This window comes from Scylla paramamosain, chromosome 19, assembly GCF_035594125.1.
Source record: "Scylla paramamosain isolate STU-SP2022 chromosome 19, ASM3559412v1, whole genome shotgun sequence".
Classification (NCBI taxonomy): Eukaryota; Metazoa; Arthropoda; class Malacostraca; order Decapoda; family Portunidae; genus Scylla; species Scylla paramamosain.
The window spans coordinates 2,941,483-2,952,116 of record NC_087169.1 but is presented as its reverse complement, the minus strand read 5'-3'; the positions used below and the strand labels follow the sequence as shown (position 1 = coordinate 2,952,116).

General features: G+C 41.8%; 1 protein-coding gene across 2 annotated transcripts in view; it reads left to right on the top strand.

The window, feature by feature from the left end:
* The window catches only part of LOC135109586 (cytosolic Fe-S cluster assembly factor Nubp1 homolog), a 10,474-nt gene extending 1,516 nt beyond the window's left edge, over positions 1–8,958 (top strand). Inside the window, exons 2-6 of one of the 2 annotated variants that reach the window (XM_064021010.1) lie at positions 1–246; positions 6,430–6,531; positions 7,370–7,460; positions 8,309–8,419; positions 8,804–8,958. The exon at positions 1–246 is cut by the window's left edge and continues 21 nt beyond it. In XM_064021010.1, the coding sequence (XP_063877080.1) occupies positions 181–246; positions 6,430–6,531; positions 7,370–7,460; positions 8,309–8,418 (369 nt within the window). In that variant the 5' untranslated portion in view covers positions 1–180 and the 3' untranslated portion in view covers position 8,419; positions 8,804–8,958. The remainder of the gene's footprint in view (positions 247–6,429; positions 6,532–7,369; positions 7,461–8,308; positions 8,420–8,803) is intronic. The other variant, XM_064021011.1, reaches the window with a different exon arrangement.
* Positions 8,959–10,634: the final 1,676 nt, after the last annotated feature.

The window sequence follows — 10,634 nt, the reverse complement described above, 5'->3', positions numbered from 1 at the left end:
GCAGCAGCAGCCATGGTGTCTTTCCTCATAGTGGGATGAGCAGCTCCCCAGGTGAGGGCGGCACCAACCCAGCCCGGCAGCAGGAGGGCCTTGGTGCTTCCCATGGTTCACCCGAGCCAGGTGAGACTGATCCACCGTGGCCCCTTTTGGCGGGAGCCATTCTCCCAGATGGAGTAGTTCATGAGGGACATGGAGAGGAAGTTCAAGAGAGACATTGAGGATATCCTAGGAACCTTTGCCAAGAATGTGAGTACTAACACTGACGGGGGAAGTATGTATGGTGATATGTTAAGAATAAATATCTATCTCTGCATCCATTTAGCAGGCCAGCAGTGACACGGGTTGGCACAGACAAAGCACCACACATTCACAAACACACATCATTCACACTCTTTGAGCTGTCTTCCCCTGGTGGAGAGGGACAGTCTCATGGACCAGCCTACTACACCCCAGGAGCTAAGTCATAGTACAGCTGGCCCCACACATTCACACCAAGACCCAACACTTGTCTTAACATACATCTAATACATCTGTCTATTTTTATCTACATACCAAACCAGCAATTCCACATGGGATGTCCCTGACAAAGCAACGCACATTCATAGACACATCATTCATTCTCTTAGTCCCGTCATCCCCTAGTGGACGTCTGCTTGTCAGAAAGATTGTTTATTTGTGCCAGAGGCCAGAGTCATGCCACCAGGAGTGAGATATGAGAGTGTGCCATGCTTACTTGGCCTCAACATGAACTTTCCCACCACTGGTCTCTGCTTTGCCCTGCTTAGTCATCACACTCAAGGATTGCCTTTATGATGCAGATTATTTCTTCCCTCATTTTTTTCTTTCATGTAAGAGGGGCACTGGCATAGGGCAGCAAAAGTTATAGAAAGGCTCACTCAAGGTGCTAGTCCTTATAGAGTACACTCAAAAAAGAATCATCCAAAATTTGAACCATCTTAAAACTTCCATTTTGAAATAATTCAAGTCAAAAGAGGAAATACAGAAGCAGGTAGGGAGTTCCAGAGTTTACCTGGCTTGATATTCTTGATATCCTTCATGTTGTCCACACTGTTGTCACTGGTTGAAAGTGAACAGTAGCTTGATCTTTTTGGTAATGGTAGGAAGTTATTCCTTCCCTCACTTACTTTTTGAATTGCATTATTACCATGTAGGCTTTCAAAGTTGATTATGAAGTTTGAAATTTGTGTTGTATCATGAACAAAACTTTTCAGGGTGTACCCAGTAACATAGTGACAGGTGCTATGTTGGGAACACTTCCAATGTAGTGACTGTCCCTTGTTAACATTCAGAGCACTACAAAACAGCTTACTGGATGCACAGAAAGTAGACAAAGAATAGCACATTATATTTTTTTTAAGCTACACAATTATTCAAGAAATTGTTTAAAAAGTTGTGTAGATGACCACTGGAAAAGTTGTACAGCAGTGAACATGTCCTCTGCCTCACTTTGGATTCACACTGGCAAGCTTCACTGGTAAATTCTGGAACTCCCTGCCTACTTCTGTATTTACTCCTGTCTGTGACTTTAACTTCTTTGAGAGGGAGTGAAGCTTCAAGACATTTCTCCAGGTAATTTTGAACTGCTTTCACTGTCTCCTTCAGGATCTGACACCTTTAGTGGACACATTTTCACCAGTTTCTGTTACCCTTGGCCAGGCCCTCAACAACACACACACACACACACACACACACACACACACACACACACACACACACACACACACACACACCTGGGGCTTGAGGCAAAGAATTGTGTACTTTAATGCTGCTTTAAGCTTTTAAACAGTGAGGAAGAAATAGGTTCTCAATAGAGTGGTGAACAGATGGAATAGAATCTGTAACCAGGTTGTTAGTGCTGAGTCATTAGGGAGCTTTGAAACAAGATTAGACAAATGTATAGATGAGAATGATCAGTGAAAAGTGATAGGAAGAAATTGGTTATTAGATAGAGTAGTGGATGAATCAAATAGCAAGTTTTAAAAGATTAGACAAATTTTTTGATGAGAATGGTGGAAATAGGTAGGTATGTTTCGTACAGGGACTCCCACTTGTAGGCCTGTGGCTTCCTGCCGTTTCCCTTGTGTTCTTTTGTTCTTATGAGTGATGGCTGAGTTGGGTTTGATTGGTGGAAGTGTTATAAGATTAGTGTGTCTAGTTTCCAGGAATTCAGCTGCCCATGTTGAGTGTAATGGCCAGGGCAGTGCACCCCACCTTTGGACAGATGGAAAATGTATCAACCCCTGAGAAACACAAGCTGAACTTCTACTTCATGAGTGCCAAACCTGAGGACATCAAGGTCACTCTTAAAGTTATAGAGGCCTCACCTATCCTACTACACCTGCCGTTCGTTACTTCTTAAATGTTCATGTCTGCCACTGAATACTTAATGATTTGATAATGATGGTGTCTTTGTGTGTGTGTGTGTGTTTGTGTGTGTGTAGTGAACCTTTTCTTTCAGAGCACTGGTGTCTTTCCCTCGGGTCACCTACAGTGTGTGTGTGGCATGTCTGTGTGCTGGTGGTGGTGCCTCCATGGGTTTGTGTTGATGGTTGGTGGTGATGGGAGCTTTGTTATGTGCAGTGTGTGTCCTGTACTGGTGCCTCTGTCCTGCTAATATATTTCTCCTTTCTTTTGTTTGTTTCTTATTTTACTCTTGTATTTTTTCTTTTCATTTCTCTTTATGGTTTGTGTTCCATTTGTTTCTCAGTCTTTCTCATCTCTTTTTTTTCCTCTCTAGTGTATTTCTGTTCCTGCATTCACTTAAAGTTAACTGCATCATAAGTGCATCCTGCAGGAGGGGCAGCCACGGCAGAAGAGCCTCCACCTCCCTCCACCCAGTCACTCCCTCAAGGCTGTTTGAAGGCTTCTGTCCTCACTGGCAACTGTCTCACTCACACATACTTCTTTATGCTTTACTTTCACCTTCCTGTGGCTCTCCTCTGTCTGGATGTTTTATAATTTGAATTTTGCTGTTGAAACCTTGCCTACTGTAGAAAATGGTGAGTCTTGCTTAGTGTAGAAAGTTTTGAAGTGAGTCCTGATGCTGTACCTGGTATGAGTCAGCCTGTGGACTTGATGTATGGAAGCCTTGCTGTGGAGAGTTCTGTCTTGCTGGAGTGTGGGAGGGGAGATAAGGTGAGGATTAGAGCATTCAAGGACACTGGACACAATGGACACAATGGACACTGCCATTCTTGTCCTGTGGGGGAAGTTTTTAGGAGTGGGCATCACACACTTATAGACGGCTGGATTGCTGGACAAACTTTTTATTTCATATCTTTGTGTATGCCATAAGTAAGTTGGCTCACTGGGTGTATCAGACATGTTCATGCAACACTCCTGGGGCACCAAACCACTCTTTTTACCTATCCTCAGGCTGTCCTACAACACTCTGTATCACATCCATTGCTTCTTGTTATACCAGTACTAAGAGACTTGGATGAAAAAAAGCTGTGTTAGGCAATGACTTCCTGTGATATCTTATGCTTGGTCTTTGCACAGGTTTTATTGCAAGTTTAACTAGTATGTATATTAGTTTTTATTTGATTTATAGCCATGAAATGTACTATGCCTTGGTTGCTTTAGTGTGGAGGAACTGTGTGAGATGGAAGAGCGTAAGTGGTCACTGTTTTTACTCCCACTCAAGTCTTGCCTACAAAGGTATTCACTCCCCTGTGTAAGGTTCATGTCTGGCCAGGAGGTTCTGAACCCCTTTGGTGAAACGCTTCACTGATACATCTGATGAAATGCTTCAGTACACCTTATTGATAACATAAGTGAGATGCTTCAATACACAACAGTTGCTAATTTTTGTTTAGTGTCAAAAGCATTTCATCTTATCAACTACTCACTGCTAACTGACTGTCTTCAGCCTCTCTCTCATTGGCACATTATTGCATCTCTTGCTATCCTCTACCACGTTTTTCACACTGACTGCTCGTCTGATCTTGCTAACTGCATGCCTCCCCTCCTCCCATGGCCTCGCAGCACTAGACTTTCTCCTTTCTCTCACCCCTATTCTGTCCACCTCTCTAATGTAAGAGTTAACCAATATTCTAAATAATTAATCACTTTCTCTGGTAAACTCAGGAACTCCCTTCCTGCTTCTGTATTTCCTCTTTCCTATGACTTGAACTCTTTCAAGAGGGAGGCTTCATGACACATCCTCCAATATTGGATGACATTTTTGACACTTCTTTTGGGACGGACACATCAATAGACTTTCTCCTTTGCTCTTTTTGTTGCCCTTGGCCAGTGTCCCTCTTGTATAGAAAAATAAATAAATAAAATCAAAGTAAAAATAAAAAATCATAATGATGGCATGTGGTGCACAGACCTGGTGGTGGTGAGGGAGCGCCTGGCATCCGTCAAGAACAAGGTGCTGGTGCTGTCTGGCAAGGGTGTCTCATGTTTAGTGCTGATTAGTTGAGTGATCAGTATGTGAGCTGGTGTTAGTTTTGAAACTTATTTAGTGCAGAGTGGTTGCTATTATTTATTTATTTTATTGAATATAGATGAAAAGTTATTGAAGTAGGATTGAAACAGTAGAAATGAGTTACTGAAGGGATGCCTGTGGTGTGAGCAGAGTGGACAGTGAGAAGAATTGGTGTATCAAAGATTTGCTGTGCTTTGTAAGAGAGGAATTGAAATGTAGGATGGTGAAAGTGATGAAATGCAGTAACCCATGGATATACTGTAATAACTGTTAATTGTAAACTCAAACTCCTGCTTGCTGCTGCATTCCCTCTTGCCTGTGACTTGAAATCTCTCAAGAGGGAGGCTTGAAGAGATCTCTCCAATTGATTTTGGATATTTTTGTTCCTTTTAGGGACTGGCACCTTTAGTCTCTCTCTCTCTCTCTCTCTCTCTCTCTCTCTCTCTCTCTCTCTCTCTCTCTCTCTCTCTCTCTCTCTCTCTCTCTCTCTCTCTCTCTCTCTCTGCTTCTTTTCCTTTGGTCAGAGCCTCTTGTAGGACAGGACAGGTCTGAACGCAGCCCTCCCTTGCTGAGTGAGCAGTGCAGTGATGCTCTCTGGTGTCAGTGAGGTTAGCTGCCCACTGTACTGAGCATCATGACAGATTGAGAGAGAACTTTTTATTGAGTGTTGCATGGCTGTGCATCAAACACTGAACACATGTTTGTATGTAAGTAAGAATACATCTGTATAGAATCTAGTTTAGACATTGTGAGTGACTCACATAAAAAGTAAAACTAGAAAACTATCCAATAAAAGTAAATATTCATTGACTGTAAAAGCATTACAGTCAATGTAAAAGCATTACATATTCATTGACTGTAAAAGCATAAAGCATTAAAATTTATTACAAATAGTAAGTTAGTTGAAAAATAATAAAAAAAAATACCAAAAAAAAAAAATAATGAAACAGTGACCAGTGAAGTGAGTTGACCTTGACTCACAGTGAACTGTATTCTTAAATACTTGTGTGCCCCACTACTTTCCAAAGGCTCTGCTTGAAGTGATACAGGTTTTTAAGTGTGTCTTTATGGTTCAAGTGACAGATTAACAAATCTACTAATAGGAAAACCACTCTTGAGAACCCAGCTTATCATCTTTGTGGCCTTGGAAAGTAGTAGTGGTGAGACCAGTGTTTCTGAATATGGGCCAACGCAGGGAGTCCTCCGTTCATGGCGGTTTTCACTTCACCCATTTCATAATTACCTGCATTTTGCTTGGCTTTTTTTTTTTTTTTTTTTTTTTTTTTCAGTGGTACACTTCGAGTGAGGGTAGCAGCATGCCCTCCAATATGCTGACCTCTTACTTTTTATAGTACACCACACACACATACTGCACCAAACACTCTTTTTTCTAAACGAAATAAAAGATAAAAACAATACAAAGAATTAGTGAACTGGTGAGTGTAGTGAAGGCATGCTTCATCATGTGGCAATAGACTGAGGAAGGAAGTGTGTGTCAGGTTCACTGCCTACTTAGGATGGTTCTGACATGCCAAAATAATGTTTATGATGCAGCCCAGGAACAGAGCTCACCACTGTTGTAATGTCACCCACAAATGTTCTTGAACTGCAGTAACACTGGCAAAACTGCACTGAAGCACAGCCAGTGCTGCTGCTTGTCTCATTGCTTTTCATCTGATGAAACAGAAAACAGATCACCTTAACAAAAGTACAATAGAAAATGCAGCTACTTATGGCTCACTCACTTCCAATATAGCCATACCTTTGCCACATTGCATTATTATTCTTCCCAATGCATTAAATACAATGATCTTACTTGTCAACAGCTTCATACTAACAATACATCCTGCATGTCACTCAACAAGTGGACAAGTGTAACTCAAGGACACCCTGTATAAGGATCGTGTGAGTTGTTCAGTCTTCCCGGTCATCCTTCCTGTGGTAACATTGCCCCTCCATTGTCTCCCTGGCAGGTGGGGTTCCTTGACATTGACATCTGTGGGCCGTCTCAGCCGCGGGTGTTGGGGACAGCAGAGGAGAAGGTCCACTCTTCAGGTGTTGGCTGGTCCCCTGTGGTAGGTGGCAACTTCCAGGTTCCTATGTTAGGTTTTGTACTGTTGAGGAAAATCTCTTAACCTGGGATAAGCCTCAATGGTAATAGTGTAAAAGTGTGTGTGTGTGTGTGTGTGTGTGTGTGTGTGTGTCAGTCCTTTTTATTTATTTATTTTTTATTTATTTATTTTATTTTATTTTTTTTACTTGAAGATTTAACACTTCCATCATGTCAAAATAGTTTCCCAGTTTTCCTTTTTCCTTTTTTTCCCTTCTTATAAATTTCTTAAACCAGGTTAGAGTTTTCCCAATAGTACACCGTGGTGTAAACAAATGCTCCTGTTATTTCCCTGTAGTTGTGAACAAGAAATGCTGTTTCCTTATTTTTTTCCCCTTTTTATAAATTTCTTAAACCAGGTTAGAGTTTTCCCAATAGTATTCTGTGGTGTGAACAAAATGCTCCCGTTATTTTTCCCTGTAGTTGTGCACCAGAAATGCTGTCTCATGCTAGATCATTTTAAGCAATCTTGTACTTCAGCCCACACAGAGTTACAGTAATTAAAAAAAATTTTTTTTTCTTCTTAATTATCCTTCACATTAAGTATTACCTACCTTGTTACTCTGGGAAGAAACTCTGCTTTCTATTTTCATGTATTTTTTTATTTATTTGTATTTATTTTTTATTTGATTCAGATAATTATTTGTATATGATGGATAAATACTTCACATAAATAATTTGTTGGCACACACTCTTCAACTAAATCATTTGTATATAACAGGTACTCTTTAGATAGATCATTTGTATATGACAGACACTTCAGATAAATCCTTTATATATGACAAGACAGTGTACCCTTTCAGTATGTGTCTGACAATCTGGCTGTCATGTCCGTTGGGTTCCTGCTCAACAGTGCAGACGACGCTGTCATCTGGAAGGGACCCAAGAAAGATGGTAAGTAGTAGAAATAGGTTACCTCTAGTGTCTTTGGTTTTGTAAGAAGAGGAGACCAGAAGCCAATTAAAGGAGCCTGGAGAAAGCCACTGAGGGGAAGACAGAGTGAGATGGAGGGATGAGATTGTGGTAGAACAGCAAAGGATAGGAGGCACAGAGGAACATGAAAGGGACAGAAATGGTTAACTGGAGGAGACTTGTACATGACACCAACCCTGCACTCACTCCAGGGAAATGGTCAAAGGAGAAGCGTTGCTGATTTTGTCAAACCGTTGAGTTTTATGTGGAATCAAGAATTATCATCGTGAGGTTTTTTTAATTTCTTTTATTTCATGTATCTTGTTTACTTTAAGAAATGTAAGTGTATAAGGATGTTGGGTGACAGGAGAGTAATGTAGTTTTTAATGTTGAAGTGATTGATGAGGTAGTGTTTAAGCATGTAGCTGTGGATGTAAGACTGAATATATTGATGTGAGGTTTGAAATGAGTACAGTGGAGAAAGTGTGAGGGAAGAATTAGTAGTGTTTGATGTGGGATTGCTTAGAATATAACAACATGAGATGAGGGAAGCTACAAGAAGCCCACACATGGCAGTCCCTGTATGAAATATACCCTTCCATTTCTACCTATCCTCCTCATCCAGAAATTTGTCTTTACTTGTCCTTAATGACTCAGCACTAATAACCTTTTTACTAAGCCTGTTTCTTTCATCTATCACTACTTGATAACCAATTTCTTTGTATCTCTCTTTCAAATCTAACTTTATTGGGTTTGAGCCTGTTGTTTCTTGACCTGTCCTCATTACTGACTTTCATTACTGACTTCATGTGACTTGTTTCCCTCACCAGGAAGTGGCTCTGCTGGATGTGAGGAAGGAAATCACATTCTACAGGAAAGTGAACATTCCCATCATTGGCCTGGTGGAGAACATGACCACCTTTGTGTGCCCCAAGTGTAAGGTGAGTGAGATGTGTGGTGCCTCTCACCTGTTCATTTGTGTGTCAGCAGCAAAGAGTGGTGGTGATGTAGCTGGGATCCAGCAGCAATCATAGCCTCCTTGCAACCAAGACCACCTCTTGGCTAGGTGGGAATTCATGTGTGTTGTGTAAAGGGACAAGATTGATGGCGACAGACCACACCATTCTTATCAATGGAAGATTTTTGGCAATACAAAAGTCAACCAGTTTAAATGAAATTAACAGAACAAAAAAAAATTACACAATTTTTCTGCCAGGATGGAACAAAAATTTTTCAATAAGAAATCTTGCAAATCTTGTATTAGGTAAGCCATCTTAAGAAGAGTATGTCAGGCTTGTCTTATCTTGATGCACCATGAATTTCAGACCAAGACGGCCATCTTCCCTGCCACTACTGGGATGTGACCCCCAGCTGGCAGAGGATACTGAGATGCCACTGCTTGGCCAGCTGCCGCTAGACCCCTGGGTGGCCCAGGCGTGTGATGAAGGCACCAACATTCCGACACGAGCCAGATGCTGCTGTCACTCAGGCATACAAAGACATTGCAAACAGTAAGTGTTGTTTTAAATGGAAGATTCTTTATCTGGAATTCAATCTTTGTTCCAGGCCACCACCCCCACAAAGGAGGTAGTAAAGACTATGTGTGTGTGTGTGTGTGTGTGTGTGTGTGTGTGTGTGTGTGTGTGTGTGTACACACACACACACACACACACACACACACTGCACAAAAACATTGCCTAAGGTTAATTTCAAATTCACCTTGGTGCCTGAGTCTCTAATGGGGAGAGGATGGATCCCTCCTCCTACCCCAACACAAGGGACATTTGCAAAGGCTTACTCAAGTTTGTCAGCACAAGAGCCTGACACCACCGCCTCTTGTTTGCCCCTCACCACACCATGACGGCCCATCCCCTCCCCTGCCCCCTGTGCCTGAGACATTCAGCTGAGCAGATCAGGTGCAGACAAGCCACAGACAGAGTCCTACAGGCTCGTGTCCCATTTTCTATTTACATATGCTCTCCACTCAATCTAATCAGTGTTCCGTGTCAGTGGTCTCTCATTCATGCTGTGCCAATTGTTTGCACAATTGTGGAGAATATTATATGAATTTAGTTCATGCAAACATCTTGACTGGCTAATCTTGTAGCCAGCTTATCCCACATTAAGCATGTAGGGGTTGGCATCATATTAGTATGTGCAGCTAATCACACTAAAGGCAGTGTCACACAGGGCAAATTTCCCCCAGTATGCTGCCCATTTTTGCTGCCAGCTGGGCAAACTGAGCTGTCAGGAAGAATGGCATATGGCTGTGATACCAGACTTGCTGGGAGTATTTGAAATTAAATGACCACTGTACTACAAGCTGTACATGTTAAATAAAAATATATTGTGGTACTTTGAGTAAAACTGTCAACTATAGAACTTATAAAAATGAAGTATATGTGCCAGTGTGTGCTTGTGAAATTACTTACAGTGCTTATTTGACAACTGCAGCTGGGGAGATAAACAATGTGTTGTGATGGAGACCCGCACTAAGTTTTGCTAGAGTGTGAAAGCTCAACACATTAATTGAGCTATAGTGGATCTGGGCACCATGTTGGCTGTAGGACCTACTTGCGCTGTTGCCACCTCAACCCTGGGGCCCAGAGTGACTGACCATGGCCAGCAGGGTGCAGCCACGGCTTGTAGAGGCAGTGCTGCACAGCCTATATGAGCTGCCAAATAGAGCGAAAGATTTATTACAAGATGTCAACATAACAGCCCAGTCCCTGTGTGATGCCAAACTTGCTGTGTCGCTGGTCTCACCAGCAAAACAGGCAGCATGCTTGCAGAAATTTGCCTTGTGTGATGCTGCCTTAAGTCCTCAGCCAGGCACTGCCTACAGTGGGACCTCCCAACACCTTACTGCTGGCTTGTTCACAGAGATAGCAGGCACTTTTGAGGTGGTATTTATACCAGACAGAGTCCAGACTCCAGACTTAATGAAGTAGAATGGCTGCAGACTTGACCGTGATGGTAGGATTTCACATCAAAATGAGGCAGGCAGTCACAAGAACCATAAACAATGTCAAGGAAAATGAGATAAAGTGTAAATAGAGGAGCAATGTAAAATAGAAGTGGTTTGAAATGTTGAAGAGATGATACATCTTTCTAAACATGTGTTTTTTTTTTCCCTTCATTGTTGCACATCACCAT